At 45.1% G+C, this 19,592-nt stretch overlaps 3 protein-coding genes across 6 annotated transcripts; 2 read left to right on the forward strand and 1 right to left on the reverse strand.

Annotated features, from left to right (window-relative positions):
- The first annotated feature begins 301 nt into the window (after positions 1–301).
- On the forward strand, positions 302–3,330 carry CCDC89 (coiled-coil domain containing 89). Its single transcript, XM_066570285.1, is given in 4 exon segments — positions 302–389; positions 1,612–1,812; positions 1,814–2,325; positions 2,328–3,330. Coding segments are annotated over 3 exon segments (1,026 nt in total). The 5' UTR covers positions 302–389; positions 1,612–1,642; the 3' UTR covers positions 2,672–3,330.
- A 2,349-nt stretch (positions 3,331–5,679) lies between these two features.
- CREBZF (CREB/ATF bZIP transcription factor) lies at positions 5,680–15,982 on the forward strand. 3 transcript variants are annotated; one of them, XM_066572345.1, is made up of 4 exons: positions 5,680–6,608; positions 7,268–7,345; positions 8,692–8,762; positions 12,260–15,982. In XM_066572345.1, the coding sequence occupies exons 1-2, from the start codon at positions 5,680–5,682 to the stop codon at positions 7,314–7,316; spliced, it is 978 nt and encodes a 325-aa protein (XP_066428442.1). In that variant the 3' UTR covers positions 7,317–7,345; positions 8,692–8,762; positions 12,260–15,982. The 3 variants fall into 3 exon arrangements, with proteins under 3 accessions (XP_066428442.1, XP_066428443.1, XP_066428441.1); XM_066572346.1 differs by lacking the exon at positions 12,260–15,982 and having other exon boundaries at positions 5,680–6,690; positions 8,692–9,736; XM_066572344.1 differs by lacking the exon at positions 12,260–15,982 and having other exon boundaries at positions 8,692–9,736.
- On the reverse strand, positions 13,849–19,493 carry LOC136571716 (transmembrane protein 126A-like). Of its 2 annotated transcripts, none has more exons than XM_066572347.1 (6): positions 19,384–19,493; positions 18,958–19,121; positions 17,442–17,566; positions 15,417–15,610; positions 14,696–14,810; positions 13,849–14,110 (listed from the first exon to the last, which is right to left on the reverse strand). In XM_066572347.1, exons 3-6 carry the CDS (start codon positions 17,555–17,557, stop codon positions 13,906–13,908), a joined length of 630 nt encoding a protein of 209 aa, XP_066428444.1. In that variant the 5' UTR covers positions 17,558–17,566; positions 18,958–19,121; positions 19,384–19,493; the 3' UTR covers positions 13,849–13,905. The 2 variants fall into 2 exon arrangements, with proteins under 2 accessions (XP_066428444.1, XP_066428445.1); XM_066572348.1 differs by having other exon boundaries at positions 18,958–19,124; positions 19,384–19,487.
- Positions 19,494–19,592: the final 99 nt, after the last annotated feature.

Genomic DNA, 19,592 nt, shown 5'->3' on the forward strand with positions numbered 1-19,592 from the left:
CCAGATTTTTATTAGCTGCTAAATAAAGTTGCGAGTTGTTCAGGGCAAGGTCTGTCTTTACTTTCCATGGACCTTCAGTCTGTTCTGAGGTCAGAGCCTGCTATTCTGATCTGCCATGTGCAGGATGTAAGCTGAGAACGAGGAGTTCTTCAAGCTTGTGGAAATTCTCTTTCCTTTCCAAATCTGGGTGCTTTTGAGAGTGTCAGCAATGTTTGTTTGTTAAGAAACACTGCCAGCTCTTTCAGCCACCCTGGTGGGGCTGGCCTGGCTCCAAGCAGCCTGGATGAGGTCATGAGCTCTGGAGTGACTGGATTCAGCATCTTACCTCTATGGAAACAGAGCCTCACATTAGGAGAGACAACAAACAGACAGCAGGAAGAAAATACCTGGTAAGAAAATAGTTTTCTCTTCTTAAACCCTGCTCGTCGTTGTATTTCCACTGAATGGCCTAAACCTTTCAGTCCTTCCCCCTCTCCTCCACTATTTGCAAAGGATCCAAGGCAGCAACAGCAGTGAGAGAGTGCAGGATGGTGGAGGCAGAGCTGGTGTCTGTACTGAAGTCACTACTACAGAGCTGTGAAATGCTTTGTGCTTCACAGGGGTTTATTCATTTTTGTTGTACATTATCTGTCATCCTTATTTTAAGCTGGATCCTTCCCTCATCCTATCTTTACCTCTAGTCAAAGCTCAGGAATTCACAAAACCTGATTATCAGTGTGCTGTTTCATGTGCTGTTTCAGGTCTGCGTCCAAATGAAAAACTTGTAGATGAGTTACAGGCTAATTTTTCAAATGTCTGGGTAGCATGCTGTGTGATTCAGCACCAATAATCATTTTGGTGCATATGTAATAGAAATATTTTCCTTATTTTTAAATGAAGAACCAGATTTTTAAAATTACATGTCTAAATTAATCTAGCAGATCAGTGCGAAAACTCAGTTGAGGAACTGTTTCTCCAGACACAAAGGTTTATTATCACAGAGCATTCATTATTTATTAAGATTGTATAGCTCTTTTACTTGATTCATAAATCTCTAAGCACAGTATAAGGCTATTCGGTTATTTTTAAATAGCAATGAAATCTTGTAAATCAATTAAAAGTTTGACGTAACCCTCTGTGTTTTATTTGCAGTTACAATACAGAGCTGTAGGAGAAAATAAAGGCAGAGGAAAAGGATTGAGTAAGGAGTTATTTACAGCTTTATCACTTACAAGCTTTTTACCTAAATATAATAGTAGTTCTTGTAGCTACAACAGCAGTGCCTCGAGAAGGAATAATTAGCTAAGCTAGTCATCAGCAAATGAATAGGCTTGCATAAATACTAAGCCCACACTCTTAGCTGTTGCTCACAGAGTCTGGCATCCTTGAGTCTCAGTGTGCCTGACTCTGAACTAGAGGAGGGGGAGGGCAGCAGGCCTGTGTAGTTGCTGGCTGACATTGGTTTTGGGAGGTCCTGTTCCCCCACATCAGTTCCTCTGGACTTCCAGAGAAACACCACCAGCTTATGGCAGCAGTGTTGGCCACACAACCACAGGGCACTGTTTAATTATGCTGAGTGTCAGTAACAGAAGCAGCCACTATAAAATTTTATCTTGTCTTTGCATGAGACAGGTGCTCCATGGCTTAGGAGACAGGAGCAGGTATGGCTGACTCCACAGGTGATCCAGAGACAGGCAAAGATGTGGAAGATCTGACAAAAAGCTTGGAGGAACTCTGTGAGAGCTCTAAGGAGCAGAGTGAGGAGGTGCTACTGCTTTGACACCTAGAACAGCATCATCATCTTGTCTCTGTACTGAAGAGGAAAGTGGATGACACACAAACGCTGCAGAGACCTGGAACAGCTCAACATGGAGCTGGAGAAACTGAGGGGAGAGGATGCTGTGAAAACTAAAACCCAGACCCAGTGTATTCAGTATTTGGAGGGGCGCTTCACAGATGTGGTCAAAAACCATGAAAAGATGATCCAGTTCAAAAATGAGCACAAAAAACAGCACCCGCAGCTGTGGGAGGAGAGCAAGCGCCTGCGGCAGGACAGGGAAGCACTCTTCAGCCAGGCTGTGAGGGAGAAGGAAGCTGAGGTGCTCCAGCTGGCAGCCCAGGCCAGGAAGCTCTCACAGCAGTTCTGCTCCTTGCAGGAGAAATATGCTTCTGAGAGTCACAGAGGCCAGGAGTGAGAGAAGGAGCTGCTGGAAGCTCAGAGCCAACTAGCAGATGCCTACGCCCAGGAGGTGGATTCACTCAAGAGGCAGGTCCTACAGGAGAGGCACCAACAAGCTGCTGCAAGGGCCGAGCAGGCAGAGAGCCAGGAGAGGGCTCAGAGCAGTGAGTGCAGGCCAAGCTGGAAAGGGCACATGGAGAGAAAGAGCAGCTACTGAACCTGGCCATGGAGAGGAGCAAAGCTCTGCAAGATAAGGAGCGGGAGATTCAGAAGCTGGAGGAGAAGCTAGAGACTGTGGAGGAAGCCATGCAGAGAGCAGGAAGGTGCCTCAAGAAAGAGGCAGCAGCAGCAGACAAAGATCTGAAGGTTCAAGAGCTCCAAGGACAGCTAGAACACAGCAATCAGGCGCACAATGAACTCCTGCTGCAGTTCAATGCTTACAGAAAGCACAGAATGGATTTGCTGACTAAAGAGAGAGCTCTGAACATCAAACTCCATCACTTTTTTGCATAACTGCAGTTTTTTCTCTGTTCTCCTCTTAACAGGTGCCTCTGTGGTAACACACACCTGAATTTTGTTCCTCTCCATGGGACCATCCTCTGGTTTCTTTGTACTGTCCTCACCAGCTGAAACCCTCCTCCACTGAGAGCTCTGTAGCCTTTTTGTCATTATGCCTTTATGAAAGTAAATCACTACACTCTTACAGCTGAACATGGACCATTGAACCAGTCAATGATGTGACGTGAATGATTAGGGTGGAAAACATGAAATATGAATTTGATTTATTTAGTACTAACCTCTGCTGAATCATAGGTTTTCATTTGTTTTTCTTTAGTTAAAACCATTTTATTTTTCAAGATGACCAAAAGCTCAAACTCTTAGCCTTTTCTATTTGATTCTGCTTTGAAGTTCAGCAGAGGCTGGGAACGTAAGAGGCTCTGAGGCTCCAAGAAAATCCTACCTTGCAATATCTCTGCAGTTCTCTAAATTCAGGAACTTAACAGGTAATCCAATAATATCATATGACAACTGATTCTCAAGCAAACTACTGTTTATAGTTTTCTAGTAGTCTACAGATTTCTGCAGTCATTTAAACTGTATTTAATGCCAGAGTAGTATTTATATTCCCATTCAGCTCAGAATAAATTGTCAAGACTTTTGGGTTATTTCAATCTGTTCTTTGGAACTGGACGATGTTCTAGATGTTCCACCAGGGTATTTTTCCTGGTTTTAGCTGTTTCATGCAGATAAATATTAGTGATACACTCTTCCATTTTGTGCACATCTGGCAGCTTTTGACAAAAAGAAAAATATTTCCTGTCAGCACTGTGGGATCCAAAGACCTCCCACTCTCTCTTGCTGGTCTCCTAGGCAAGAAGGAAGATTTTTGCTGTGGAATTTCAGCTCTGTTCTTTAAGTCCCCAACAAAAAAAACCAAAACAACCCAAAACAACCACCATGAGGGGCCAAACAGCATCCCCCATCTGGGCTGTAGGCAGCTGCCTCCAGAGTACCTCAAGTTCTTTGCTACATATCTTGGGATAACTCAACAATCTAGGAAAGGGATTGAGTATTTCTTGGTCCTGAGTATCTATGGGCCACAGCAGGGTATCAGATTTGGTATCTATTGAGATAATATACAGAAATGATCGGAAGCAGCAGGTCTGGAAGCCAGTGACCAACTCAAAGACTGGCTGAACCAGATGTGGTTTCTGGCTCTGGCACAGGCTTCCCAGAGGAGCTGTGGATGACCCCATCCCTGAAAGTGTTCAGTGTGAGGCTGATGGGGCTCTGAGCAACCTGGTCTAGTGAAAGGTTTACCAGCTCAAGGCAGGGGGGTTGGAACTAGGTGGTTCTTAGGGTCCATTTCACCCAAACCATTCTGTGATTCTGAATCTACATAAGCAGCAGCTGCTAGCAGCCTTTCTTCTGAATTCTGGACAACCCTTGAACCCAGGCAAAGCCAGATGAGAAGTACTGCTCTACTACCTGCTGTGTGACAAACCACAGCATTTCTTCTGATCCTGGCTCCTACAACTGTCATTCCACAGGTGTTTTATGGACCACATTCTCCTACTTTTTAAGCATACTCCCCTGCTCTGAGGTGCCCACCCCACACACATTTCATTAATCTCAGTGCTGGCAGCTATAGTGTAAACCCCAACACGTCACACACTGTGCCCTTGGTCTGAGAGCTGGCTGCTCTGTTTGAATTCATCCCTTGGCAACGAGGAGCACTTGTATCCCTCTGGTCACTGCAAGGGATCCTGAAACCAGGTGCCTAAATACTCTAACTCTGGGCAGAGGACACCTGCTCACTTGTGTGACAGAACAGCCCCACAGGCCTCTGCCACAGCCATGGGGTGTGGTGGGAAAGACCCCACATTCTGCACTCTTCAGGGAATCCCCTTCCCACCCTTTGGCAATAGCTATGTGTGAGAGACCTTCCCCCTACTGCCTCACACACAAACCCCTTGTCACTGCCCCCCATTCCCTCCTGCACTCCCCATCACTCACACTCGACCCTCCTGCACTCCCACATTTCCTACACACCTCTCCTCACCCAAACCACACACATCTCCCTTACACGCCCAGCCTCCCACACCTGTCACCCCTGCTCTCCACAAAAATTGGATTTGTTACCTGGTGTGCAACAAGCCAGTAATTACACATGTGAGACATTCGCTTATTTCAGATTTGCACAAGCCTGGGTGCTTGGTGGTATTCCACAAATCAAACACACCAACATCAAAACTTTTTATGTTGTAGCAAACAAGGGAATTGGTGTTAGAAGCTATAGGTTACCTAATTCTCTTATTAATTAGTAATCTATCAGTTAATGATTCTCTCTCACTAATTAGTTTGCATGCTCAATCTTTCTCTTTTTTTGGGGTCGGTAGCCCATGAGCTGGCAGTTGGGATATCCCCCTGCTGGAATTATGTTTTACTCAGTCGGAACTGATTTAGCACAGTTGCCGAGTTGGGTTTATTAATTTATTCCTTATCGTGGGAGTTCTGCCCGATGTCCTTGTGGCCCGCAAATTCTGCATTCTTTGTGTCCACTATCAGCAGTACATCCTTCTTCCCAAGCTTTGTTAACCTCCCCCTAGGTCTGAGGTCATTGAAACACGTTGAGCCCTAAACCTTAACAAGGCAATCCTAGTGAAAATTCATTTGTCCTTCTAACACCTGAAGATCCCTTAGAGCTCGTTGGCTGCTCGCTGTTCCACGGATCTCCCTTCTCGTGGTTTGGGCTTGAATGTATACAAAGGTCAAACGTCAAAGAACATCCTCTCTCAAGAAAACGTTTCCATATTCCACATTTGGTGGCAGTCCCCCCCCCGCCATTCCCTGACGCCGCTTTCCCGCGCGCGAGCGCAGTCGCGCGGCGCTTCCACTGCCCTCGCTCCCCGCCCCCGCGCCGCTTCCCGACAGCCCCCGCGGCGGGAGCGCCGGGCCGCAGCCTCGCGCCGCCCGCTGCCCTCAGGCTCCGTCCCGTCCCGCCGGGCCCCGCTCCCGCCATGCGCCACAGCCTCACGCAGCTGCTGGCGGCCTCGGCCGGCGGGGCCAGCCCCTCGGGCGCCGTCTGGCCGCTGGCCGGAGCGGGGCAGGCCCCGAGAGGGAGGGATGGCGGCGGGGAAGGGGACCAGGGCCCCGCGCGGCCCAAACCGCAGCCGCCGCCGCGGCGGGAGCCCCCGGGCGCCTCGGAGCCGCGGCGGCAGGAGAAGGAGGCCGAGGCGCCCGGCGGCCCGCTGGAGGTGTGGGAGCAAGAGGACTGGTTCCCGGGGCTGGAGCTGGGAGACCTGCTGGAAGCGGCCCGGCCGGACTGGGACCTGGACGCGGAGCTGAGCGACTGCTTCTGTGGGGACCCGGAGGCGCTGCCCGCGCCGGGCCAGGGCCCGCGGCCGCCGGCGCCCGGGCGGAGGAGCGGCGGGGCCGGGAGCCGGCTGAAGGCGGCGGCGGCGGCGCGGTTGAACCGGCTGAAGAAGAAGCAGTATGTGCTGGGGCTGGAGAGCCGCCTGCAGGGCCTGGCTGCCGAGAACCGGCAGCTGCGGGACCGCAACCGCGGCCTGAGCCGCCGCCTGCGAGAGCTGGAGCGGGAGAGCAGCTACCTGCGGGCTGTGCTGGCGAACCAGAGCGCGCTGGGGCAGCTCCTGAGCCGCCTGGCCGGGACCCGCGCCGGCGGGCTGCAGCTCAGCACCAGCCTCTTCAGGGACACGGGCAGCCCCCGCCGCCAGCAGCAGCACCTCCAGCCCGCCGGCGAGAGCAGCGACCACGACTACGCCCTGCCCAGCTCCCGGCCCCGCGGGCTGGAGGAGGCGGCGGCGGTGACTGAGACGGAGGAGGAGTGGGCGGCCCCCGGCGGGATTTGCCTGCACGTGGACCGGGATCAGGTGTCGGTGGAGTTCTGCTCCATCTGTGCTCGGCGGGCAGCGGCCTCCTTCAAAATGTAGGGTCAAGTACCTGCTGCAAGTACTCGTGGGGTTCTCACCCGTAAGGGCCTCGCGTCGCGGCGGAGGAAGCAGGCGATGGTGCGCAGGAAAAGAATCCATACAGTGGTGATGGGGTGGTATTGGGGGAGATGCAAAGGTGGGGAACCTGGCGCTTACTTAAGTGGCCAGGGTAACAAAAATTCTCTCGAACGGCACGTTGGGAGCCAGACGGTGGCCTTGGTTTAAGGTCCCGTAAATCTGGCGTGTGGACGGTAGTGGTGTGAGCCTGTTTGGCGATGGGAGTCGCGCAGAGCTGCGTGCAGCAGTGCGACAGTGGTCGTGCGGACTGACACGCGCGTGGTGCACACGCGGAGGTGCCGCCAGAGCCCGTTCGCAGCACTTGGGTGAAAAGATCATGCCGACTTGATGCATGAAGGTGTGCTCGGCTCCGCTTCGCAGTAAAGATAATGCTGACTACCCGGTCTTGAGTCAGATAATGTCTAGCCTGCTTATCCTGAGGAGCCGAAAATGCTTGCTTAGAAAACCAAACAAAAACTCCATTATGACATCGTCACTGGACAGACTTAAGAAAATAGTAATGATCGGCAAAAGAAAGCATGCATATAAAATTGTACTGCATCTCAGTTATACATTACTATTAAAACCTCTCTGACAGTTTCTCTTTTAGGTGGTTGCCCTGCCAGGCTCCGTTGTGTAGGGGTTAAAGAACAGTCGTTTTCCACCTCGCAACCTGGTAAGGATCAATATATTCCCATAATGTGGTATCAGACAGCTTGCTTTGCTTATCCCAGTCTCTCATAATGACTGGTTCAGAAAATGGTTTCTCTGGTCCTTGGCCTACTCTGCCAAAATGTTTCTAGCTCTGGATGACAATTTATAGTAAAGGTTACAATCACATCAGTCTCATTAGCTGTTTTCCTTTTTTTGTTTTTGAAACAACTACATTGGCTACATAGTAGCCAATACAGGAACTACATTTTGAATTTTAAAAAACTGCTCATACATTTGAAATAGAAATTTCCTATTAAACCAAGTGTGTGATGAGTGGAAAAAGGAAAACATGCTTATAAGGGGGATGTGACATTTATAGTCTATTATTACAGGGGACTGTCCCAAAAGTAAATTGCTTTTTGAATGAAAAAAAGGAAAGGAAATTGTGACCAGTTGGTTTAAAATGCTGTCTAGTGTTAGGGATGCACAGAACCATTCAAAAGCCCCTCTCTAGCTGGCTCTAATTCACAGTGCAGAGTTTTACCTGATGAAACAGCCTGAGCACTGGTTAAATCACTGCAGAGGAGTCCTCACATAGAGGAGTTGCTCTTGCACGGACCTCTAAGGAGACTTAGGTTTGAAGAATCAGTGCATCGAAGTAACTCATTACTTTACCTTCCGAAAGTAAATCTCTGTGCCCATGCACACTGAAATTCCTATGTTATTTCAGAGTAGCTTTAAATTCTAAAAATATTGCATGTATATGCATGTGCTTAACTCTACTGTAGAGTTCTTAATTCAGCCTCTTAGAGTATCCAGAAATCTATAACCTGATATAATTAAGCACAGTTTGGGGATGAGCAAATATGTGTCTTGAGGCTAATGATATGAAAAATGCTCCATAATTGCTCCTGAGATAGGAGGAAAAATAGTTTGACAAAAAATAGTGTGTGTTTTCTTGTAGTAGTCAGTGTTTCTCCCTATCACAAAAGATGAGTGGGTTCTTTTTTTCAGTTGTATTATAATGTTTAGGTTGTTTAAATGTATGTCAGTTGGGGGAAGAAGGATTGTGAAAATGATAATATGTAAAGTGAGGTTTCACAAAGAATACTTTTCTAAAACAGATTAATTTATAATTTTTTTAAAATGATGCTATTTAGTGTTTCTGAAATCTTGTTTCTTAAAGCCTTAAATTTTGTGTTTAAGGCTAAGTAGGTGAAAGCATTTTCTCCCAGTCATTTGCGTTATTGGTGCTAGACCCTGTCACGTGTTCATCAGTAGAAAAGGAGATTGATTTTTCTTTGTGAAACATCACTGTGTGATAAAGTATATGTGTATTTAGCATCCTTGTTTTTCTTTATGCTAAAGTGGATTCAGCTGTGTTGGGGCAGAAGAGACGGGACCAGCTGCTGGCCACATTTCCTGCTTTATTTTAAAAGGTAGTATAAGAAATGAGAATAAAGAGGTAACAGGGCTTTTGCTGTCTTTGGTTAAAAAAAAAGAAGTTTATTGCTGGGATTATTTACTGTCATCCGAGATGATTTTTTAAAAAGGCAATAGTCTGTCAAACAGGTTTTACTCCACTGTATGCAGAATTCCATCTGTTCAGGGGATATTGCCAGCACAAAAGAGACTTAGTGGGATATGTGTGACCTTACACCTCTGTGGTGGCATCAACAGGGCTGTTCAAAGTTTCAGTCTTAACTTGGGTGACTCTGGGTAACTCTGCTGTAACTGAGGGGTTATACCAGTGCACAGGAGTCAGAGTTAACCATCAGGACCTGCACTGACTGATATGCAAAATGGAAATAATTCAGGTTCAACCTAATCTCAACCTGCCTAGCTCAGACCTCATGAACGTGCTTCATTTTTCAGTTTAATTTGCTTGAGGAAAAGAGAAACACTAATGTAGCAAGCATGGGATGTTCCAGTGGCATTTTTATGGTTACTTCAGTGTAGGAGTGTTTTTTAAGTTAATTAAATATGCATTCTTTCTTGTCGCATCACTGCTGAATGGCAGGGTCAGGGACAGTTCTTCTGGCCTCTGCTGTGAACCTGCACAATGCTCTGTCATGACATGACCTGTGGCTGTGTCTGAGAGCAGCTGATTTTCTGACATGCAAAATGATGTATTGTGGTACAAGAACAAGGTCAAGTCCCAAGAAAGTCAGTGGCTGCAGGCATTTCTAGTGCCTACTGAATCATATTTAAACCAAATAGAAGGGAGGAAGTTATTTGAAACTAACCAACTGTACTATCTGTATGGTGTATTATTAATGTAGCTTTTTGAAGTGAAAGCCTTGAAATGACATAACTTAATACTTGAAAATATATTGTAAATGTTTCTTTGTAATTATGTGCCATTCAGATAAGAATACAACATCATAATAAAATCAGACTTGTTGATCTTTCAGTTTATGGGCTCAAATGTTTTCTTCATCTTTTTCTTTTCATGAATGACTTGGTTCTTTTAACAAAGTGGTAAAACAGAAGGGAAAATGTTGCTGCTATCTCTGGGTCATCAGCTGGAAAACAAGATAAAATGGATTAGGGCATGCAGGAGAAATGTTCTTGCTCTTCTGTCTTTAAATGGGGTGATAATTCTGTGGTGAGGACAACACAAAGGTGTTATTCCTTGAACTGCAGATAGAGGTATACTTCTGAGAATCAGCACTTCTTGTATTACATAGTTCTTAATTTTTTATCAATATGGATGTATTTGATCAACGTACCATGGAGGAGTAAAATACTTACATAAACCCTTCTGTGGTTTATTGGCATCTTCCTCCTTTCTGTTCTATTTTTAGGCTCAGAAGTTTCATCACTGGTTAATTACATGCTGTTGAATCACAATCTTTCATCAAATTGCTCTTTCCACACTAAGCACCAGAACGAGTGTTAAAAACAAAAGGTTTGACAGTGCTGGAAGGACAGAACGTTTTCATGGCTCTGGAGTGGGCCATGTACTGTATGTTCAGATTTCTGTTCATCTTAAATGCTTTATTTGTAGAGGACAGTTTAAAATAGTGCACTGGTTTTCTAGCATGAGGGGATTCCAGTGAAAGTGGTCTGCAGCTTCATGAAATGAAGCATTTCACAAAAAATACTGCATAAAAATGTAAAAGCATACTGGCATGCTCTGCCTTTTTTGGCATCTAGTTGTAGAAAATTCAGTGTTTCAGCAATGAAATGTGTTTGGTAAATTGTATGTACCACAGAACCAAGTGCTGCCAGTGTTCAGCTGCACAGCTATGCTACCTGCATTTACTCTTCTTCTCTTCTCAACAGAGTCACTTGAAGACTATTTAGTGTTAAAATAAGAAACAATTTCATGCTCAGTTTTCCTTTAGTCCTTTGGAGTTTGATCCTGGTCTTGTGACTCTTGGTAGTGTTCTAAATTAACTTTTCTTTCCTCTGAAGAGCTTTGCAGCACCTGGGAGTTAAAAACAAATCGTTGCTTCTGTAATCTAGCTGCCTGGAGAGATGATGTCAAAGGAAATGCAGGGAGCCATGTTCCAGCACTTGGCATTTCCAGATAATCAGATTTCTCATGCCATTTGTCAAAATTGTAATCAGTTTTCCCTGTGAAACACAGAGATCTTTGCCAAAATCCAAAGGCCCTTTGTACATTTACTGATTTTTAAAATGCTGTGTTTTCTGGTGTTTGTAGTTAAGGAGGTTTTCTGGAATCAGCAATATTCTGGTTATAGGGCTGTATTACTATTAGTTACACTGTAAAATGTCTGAAGGATATGTTAGGTATGGGAGCTGTTCAAATGGACTCTGTTTAAAAGAACTCCCTGTACAAAAATTGCACATTACCAGCTGCTGATACTACATTTTTTCCACCCAGTTTAAGTGGGATATGCGGATGTGGAGAAATAACTCTGCCTGTGCTCATTAGCAGGAGGATGCCAAGGGCAGGACTTGCACATGTACCAGGAGGATTTGCAGGAGAAATAGAATACATTGTAATGATGACACAGCATTTAGAATGGTGCATCTGCAAGAAAAAAGGAGCTTTTTTAGTATTTCTGTTGGCTCTTATCTGTAGCTATTCTTGGCATTCTTTTGGCCATAGTTCAGACTTGGAGTAGCCTGAAGTCCTTTCTGTGGGATATGTAGCCTGTGCCTGGCTTGTTTCTACCACAATGGTGGAAGAAAGGATCCAACTAACACCTGTTCTCTCTCAGTGTTTGTGGGGAGTTTATTAGGCCGAGGCCGAGGACTGGTTCTTGGGGGTTGTAGGTGATAGGTCATATCCTGTGTATGAAACAGGGAATGGAAGGAACATTCCCAGATTCCTGTGTAGGCACTCCTCCACATGTGTGCATGCCAGAACCGGGATAGCATCTTGCTGTCCTGTGGAATTCTGAGAACACTTCTTCCCCCCAATAGTTTAAGGAGAGGTACAGAAGGTGTAACTGAAAAGTTTCCTTGTTCACAAACACACAACCTTTCTAGACCTTTCTAGTCTCAGGAGTGCTCAGCTGACCTTTGATGTGACTAGTACTGAACATGTAAAGTACACACCTGCAATTTGTGTGCTCATCAGTGATGCTGGAAACAACTATCAGTCTTTGCAACTTACTAAAATGTTGAGGAATGTAACTTTTCTTTTTAATATACAATCTTCACCTTTCACTTGAAGAACTGAGTATCTAAAAAGGATGTGGTTTGTTCAGGTCAGACCACTAAACATCAGAACATGCATTTTGGTGACTGAGGATAATTATCACTTCAATTTATACCAGAATGAAAGTAGTATTTGGAAGGGGAGATCCTTTTGAATCTCACCCTTTAATAAGCACTAGAATCTGTTTATAGTATTTTTAACTATATAATGTTAAACACAATAATCAATGAGCCAATCATTGTCATTCTTAAAGATACTATTGCACAATAACACCTTTATTTTATGTTTTTATTATCACAGGTAAGTGGTTCTGTTGGTTAAAGTCTGGTGGCTTCCGGAGATATGACAATGCACTGTCATGTAAAATACTTGGTCCCTGGGAATCTCCAGTCGGGGTGATTAAGGTAAGGCAGATGGGAACACCATGTGACACAGCAACACTTTGAATCAAGAAAATGAAATGATCTCTACCTAACAGAGACTGTATTGCTGCTGCTCCTGGGTATAGATAAAGAATGTGTCATGTTCCTGCTGTAATGACCCATTTTTAAGGAAAAGGTAGATAAAGATGATAAAACTCCTTCAATATATTTTCATCAGCATTACAACATAAGTTTTAACCTTTTCAAGTAAAGGTCTCAATGTTGAATTCTTAATTCTCATTAATAAATACTTCCATGTGCATCAGGGGATGCTAGAATTTTACTGAAGTGACTCTTGACCAGTAACTGTACAGCTTTTACAGTTACAGAACCAGTAACTGTGTTTGGAAAACACCCCCAGGACCATCAAGTCCAACCTTTTACTTATCACCAGCTCCTTGACTAGACCATGGCACCAAGTGCCACATCCAGTGGTTTCTTGAACACGTCCAGGGATGGTGACTCCTGCCACCTCCTGGGCAGTCCATTCCAATGCTCAGCAAGCCTTTCTGAAACTAAGTTCCTGAAATTCCTCCTGATGTTCAACCTCAAACTCCCCTAGCACCATTTGAGGCCATTTCCTCTTGTCCTGGCACTTGTTGCCTGGGAGAAGAAGCCAACCTCCACCTATGGCATACATTAGATTGGGAGTATTGCTTCTGTAGAATTCCTGATTTAGCTCTCAGACTGCAGAATACACTAAGGACCCTCATGCAGTAGGAGAGCTGCAATTTATATTGCTCTAGAACATACAGCCACCAGTGTGAAGGCACACCTGACTCATAAATGCATTACTCTGGACCACTGATCTTAGACATGGCTGAGATACCCCAGTAATGGCACCAGCCTTTAAAGGCCTCTCACCACAGCCCCATCCTTCAGGAAAAGACTTAATTTCAAGGCAAAATGGTTACAAGGCCAGAGGCTGTTTTTTTGATATGATAGGAAGCCTGACAGGACTATCACTCCTGATTGCTCTATGATAAAATTGTTCTCCACACTGTGACCCATCTAATGGTGTAAATGGGATAATCTTGTGACAGAAGTTTTGTGCTAGCTGAATGGGGAAAAGGGAGAAAAATACTCAGATTTTGAGTAGATCTCTAGTAAAACCTTGCCTTGATCTTCCCCCTTTTGGTTGTGGGGTTTTTTGGGTTGTTTTTGTTTTATTGGTTTTTTGGTTTTTTTAATAAATTTCTATGGTTTGCATTATGAAGGAAAAAACCTCTTTTTCAAGAATACTCATTTTTTACAGCTTCTAAAAGCTGTAGCATCACCTTAGAACCAAACATTAAGCAGGGACTATAAATGCTTTCTTGCCTCCCATTTCCAAAGCAACACACCTGTCTGCTATTTAAGTGTGTACACTAAACTGGGCATCATGGATAGTTTAACCAGCACTTACGTTCAAAACTTCAAAAATGCTAGTGCAGAGACTGGTTTTGTATTAAAAAGACACAGCAACACTTCTTTTTCTTGTTTATTATGGTTACTTATCCAAGGCAATAAAAAAGTTGCTTTACTTCACTCAGGTAGCTCTTCAGGATCCCTGCTACTGTTCATCTGCAGCAGCATTTTGATATATATTCCGTGCTGTTTAGTGGCAAGATACAATCCAGTGAGAGCCTGTACCAGGATGCCCAGACTCATCTTTCTAAAGACAGGCTGAGAAGTTGTGAGCCAGTAGCGTAACAGGTTTTCTTTCCCTGGCAAGGGAGTTGACATATACCTAAACAATAGAAACAGTGGTATAAACTTTTTTATCCAGGTAAGTGTCAAGATTTAACATAAATATTTATGCCGATAGTAATTTTCTCTTCACCTATGTTAAATTCACCTGGTGGTACTGAGCTCTCTGCATAAATGCTTTAAAACATCCTGACCATGCCCTGGTCTCACCAAGCCTTGCCCTGCCCTTGCTGTGCTCTGAACTACACAGAATGACACCTGTCAGGAGCTTTGGCTGCTGGGCACCGCCCAGGGTCACTGAGGTCTCTTGGCTGTCCAGCCACCTTCAGTGGTGACAGGATGGCAGCCACCACTGCTCACACTGAGGCACAGCCTGGGAGACTTGGAAGGCTCCTGCTAAACACAAGGGCTTCCCCATGGATCACTTTGCAGATCTTATTTCACTTTGGTGTAGCTCTTACAAACTTCATTTTGTATTTTAATTATAAATACATTATTATTATAAATATAAGTATAAATTATAAATACATTATAAATACATTATTATTAAATAATTATAAATACATTATTCAATGTATTTATTGAATAAATACATTTCAATCAATACATTGCAGATAAGACATACCTGGCTGCAAGGCTTCCATTCAAGGGGATAGCCAGGAAAATGGGATAGAAACCACCCACAACAGCACCTACTAATCCTCCTCTGATCACAGCACAGACCTCACAGTTCAGCTGACCTGCGTGGCAAACCATATTTCACTGTCAACATCTACACATCCTCCACCACATCAGTTTATAAGCTGCATGCAAGAACCTGAAAACAGGCTCTTGACAGAAACTTCCAAGCTGTACAGGTATGTAAAAAATTATAAAGGAGGACTCTTTTAAAAAACAACAACAAACAACCCCAAAACAATAAAACAGTCCCAAAACAAAAACTGAGACAAACAAAAAAACAATTACTCCCACTCCAACATATAAGGAATTTATCATTCGAAAGTTGACCTTCAAATGAAATTGTACAGATGGGGGGAAATTGAACTGCTTTGTTGCAGTCACTTTTACACGACTGAGTGAAAAATGCTGAAAATAAGTTATGTGTAAAATAACTTTTTCAGAAACGTATATAAACATATGTATCTCCTTTCCCACTCCACTTTGAGAACTCACTGCTGTCCAATGCATTTTGTTTTTCAAACTCTGTTTACAAACTGAAGTTTTTCAAGACCACAACAGTTTAAGAGCACTGTTCTGCAGGAAGGAAAAACTCTTCTAGTGTTACATTGTGTACAGAAAGCAAAGCCCTTTCAAAAAAAAAAAAAAAAGAATAAAGAGGTGTTTACCTGAAAATAAAGGGTCATACACAAAGGCTTCATAAATTGCTGCTGTTGAAAGAAATGGAATAACAGCCATTGGAATAGCAGACACCAGGGAAGCCTTTCTGACATGTAGGATGCTCCTGAAGAAATTATTTGCTGCTAAGCCACATAAGCTTGAATTTGCTGCTAGGAAGTACTTTCCATGATTACAAAGGTTCCTGTGAAAGAAGGGAAGTCATTTCAGCAGCTGAGAACTGTAAAAAAAGTTTAGTTTAGTCAACACTACAATTCTCTTCTGAAAATCCTGCAACAAGGGGTAAGGGACATAAATCTCTCACTGATGCAAAATGGAGAGCAACTACTTCCAAAAGCAGCCAGTGCAGCATCCTTTGTTATATGCCTGAGTTTACACACACTTCAAGAGTGAAGTGATGGGTTGAGAAGCTGTTGCTACGATTTTTTTCCCCCCATTATTATACTTAATGGAAACCTCATTAAAGCTCTCATTATAAGCATGTTTCTAATGATAATGTTTTCTGTAAAGAAATGAGGAAATATATATACAATAAAATATAACTTTAAAAAGTCAAGTCAATCTACTTATAATTCTTCTACATTTTAATGTTTTGAGTAATATTAAGCACTACAGAAAAGATTTCAGCGATGTACTTGCTAATCTCACAAAACTTTAAACACAAAAAATGTCAGACATCAAGGACACCAACTATTTCTTGTTTTGAATAGGAAAATTCAAATTTTACCTTTACAATCACAGGCAATGAAACACAGGCAAACATGCTAATAAATATGGAGGACTGAGATTAAAATTTTAGCAGCATATTTAAGTACCCAAAACAAAGCAAATTAATGTACCCAGGACCAGCAGAATCTACTTAGTGAGATACAGAACTGCTACACTGCACAAAAGAAAAGAAAAGAAAAGGAGGATGGAAGAATTGGGGTTTGTGGCTTTTTGTTTGAGCTCCCTCATGTTAAAAACATGTGCTTGGCTAAACAGGAACTCTCAGTTTGACTGTAGCTCTTCCTTTCCAGACATCAGTGAGCACCCCTTTGGATACAAGCTCTAAGTCCTGCCAGTGACTGGCAGCTACTTCTTTCCAAGGCTGAGCAACCCATAAGTCCAGAGTTTCTATCCAGACATTACCACATCACTACTGAGTGATGTGATGTTCTGCCTCCCCTGCTCTCCTGGGGAAGGAGGAGTTTTGGAGGCTGAACGTGACGGCAGCAGATCCTACAAAAAGTTGCAGCCTTTGCTTTCTCACCTGTGTGGGGAGGCCCTCTGTTACTACCAGCAGTTTGTTTAGCCAGCAATTTAGTCCTATTTTAAAAAAATATAAATAAAATAAGCTTCTGATTACTCTTATTTCTAAAAAATTTATCCAAGCTGATACACACATGCAAATGGCTCATAACAGAACCAGCTCAGGTCCAGTAAGGTTTTGCAGTGACATGCAGTATCACAACCCAAAAGGTCATTTGTGAGGCCCAGAAGGCATTTAGCTGGCTTTGTGCTGTACAGAACCCTGCTGGTGAGCCTGCAGGACTCTAGCTGACTCCTCCACCACCAGCTGGATACCTTAGTCTCGCCTTCCTGAAACAGGGAGCGGTGCAGAATGAAATGCAGAAACCAGGAGATTGATCCTCACTCAGTTCTGGCCCCAGGCCAGCCCTGCTGGACAGAAGATGACTCCAGCAGAATCACATTTCAGTTTCCTAGAAAATTTTTTAGCTCTAGCACTGTGAGAATGCTCAGAGCCAGTCAGGGCTGATCAGCCATCACAGAACCCTCAGCACTGGAGAGCACATGCCAGAAACCAGCAGGGCAGGACCAGAGCCAGCACTGAAAGAACCATATTGGAAAAACATAAAACAAGTCTTCTGTTCTGGACAACAACAAGCATCTTCAAAATTAACTAATTTTGTAACTGCAAGGAGAATTTGTAATACAAGAATAAGGAAAAAGAAAAGCCTTCAAGACTTGAAATGTCTGATGCACTTCTCTTCATTTATTTTACCAGCACTTACTGATCTGTTTTAGGAAGCTCATTGAACATCTTTTGTATGATTTCCATCCGCTTAAATCTTTCCAAAATTAGTCTTTGCTGGGGAGAATCTACTTCAAGAAACTCTCTTCCTGTCATCTTGAAGTTCTGGATCATAAGGAAAAAAAACCCAGATGTAATCCAAGTTATTTAGCCCCAGTATGAATCAAATAAACATTTAGACTCTTTGCCACTATGAATCACAAATACATTCCCTATTTTGCATGGCAATACTCCAGGTTTAAATTGATTTAACTGTCAAAGAGACCTGTAAGAAAAAGCCCCAGCCAAATAAATCCATACTTTGTAGGCATAAATCAGAAAGCCTACAGTTGCAGTGGGTTTGTGTGGCAAGGTTTTGGCAGCAGGGGGGATGCAAGGGTGGTTTCTGAGATGCCAGGAGCTCCCCCAGTCTGTTCCAGCCAGCTCCATGACAGACCTGCTGCTGGCCAAGTCTAAGCCCAACCACTACAGTGGTGGTGTGTGTGGGGAAGTCAATAAAGGCTAAAAACTGCTGCAAGACAGTAGCTGGAAAAGAGGAATGAGAACATGTTTGAGGAGCAGCCCTGCAGACCCCAAGGTCAGTGCAGAAGGAGAAGCAGGAGCTGCTCCAGGTGCTGGAGCTGAGATCCCTCTGCAGCCCATGGTGCAGCCCATAGTGAGGCAGGTGTGCCCCTGCAGCCTGTGGGGGACCACGGGGAGCAGAGATCCCCCTGCAGCCCCTGGAGCATCCCATGCCAGAGCAGTTGGATGCCCAAGGAGGCCATGACCGAGGGGGAGGCTGTGCTGGAGCAGGCTCCTGGCAGGATATGTGGCCACATGGGGAGAGGAGCCCAAGCTGGAGTGGGTTCCTGGCAGGACCTGTGAGCCCATGGGGAACCCACACTGGAACAGCCATTGCTACTGAAGGACTGAGCCCTGTGGAATGGACCCACACTGGAGGAGTTCATGGAGAACTGCAGCCTGTGAGAACGACTACTGTTGGAGAAGTCTGTGGAGAACTGTCTCCTGTGGAAGGGACCACCTACTGGAAAAGAGTGCAAGGAGGAAGGAGTGATAGAGACAACACATGATGAACTGATTACAACCCCCATTCCGTCTCCCTGCACTTCTAAGAGGGAGGAGGACATAGAGAAAAACAGGAGTGAAGGGAGGGGTGGAGGGAAGGCATTTTAAGGATTTGGCCTTACTTCGCATTACCTTATTCTGATTTGATTGACAGTATATTCAATTTCCCCAAAGTTTACTGTTTTGACTGTAATGGTAATTGGTGATTGATCTCCCTGTCCTTACCACAACCCCTGAGCTTTTATTCATACTTGCTCCCTATCCTGTTGAAGGGGGCAGAAAGTGGTATTAGCATCTTGGTGGCCACCTGAGGCCAACCCTCCACAACAGCTCTTGACAACACTTGGAGTTTAGTGATTCAAGTGCTTCTTTTCCTACACGTTTTAGTGCAGAGGAAATTCTCCCGGACTTACTGTGCCAATCATACTTACCTGAAGTTGCTGTTATAACGTGAAGGCCGTGTCCTAAGCCCCACCTATGGGACCGAGCCTGCTTCGGTTGGGGCTTGGCAGGAGGCAGCAGCGGAGAAAGCGGGCAGAGCGGGCAGGATCGCACCGGGATCGCTTCAGGCCGCCCGAGGAGAGTCCCCAAACCCCTGCTTTGGGATCCCACAGACAGCACGTCACAGAGCTGTAAGCACCCCCTCTCCCTGAATCTTGTACACGCGCCTCTCCCTGAGCCCTGCGCGCCGCTGGAGGCAGAGGGAGCCCTCCCAAAGCCCCGCGGCCCAGCTCAGGTCAGAACCTTTACGCCGGGAAACTGCGGATCGACCCCGACCTTCAAGCCCCACCGCTACCAGTCGCTGCCCCCGCACCGCGCTGACCATCCCGGCCTCCCCGCCGGGCTCAGGCTCCGACCTTGAGCCGTATGGACGGACACAGCCCCGCCGCCCTAACCGAATCGCTCTCGCCGCCTACAACATGGCTCCTCCCACTTCACGCCCTACCAGCGGGCGCCGCCATCTTGCTCGCTCACATGACCCAAGGCCCTCAAAGGCCGTCTGTGATTGGGCCGTTGGTCGCCGGCCCAGCATGGCGGCCGCCGATTGGCCGCGGGCCGGCGGGCG

This window comes from Molothrus aeneus, chromosome 2 (assembly GCF_037042795.1).
Source record: "Molothrus aeneus isolate 106 chromosome 2, BPBGC_Maene_1.0, whole genome shotgun sequence".
Classification (NCBI taxonomy): Eukaryota; Metazoa; Chordata; class Aves; order Passeriformes; family Icteridae; genus Molothrus; species Molothrus aeneus.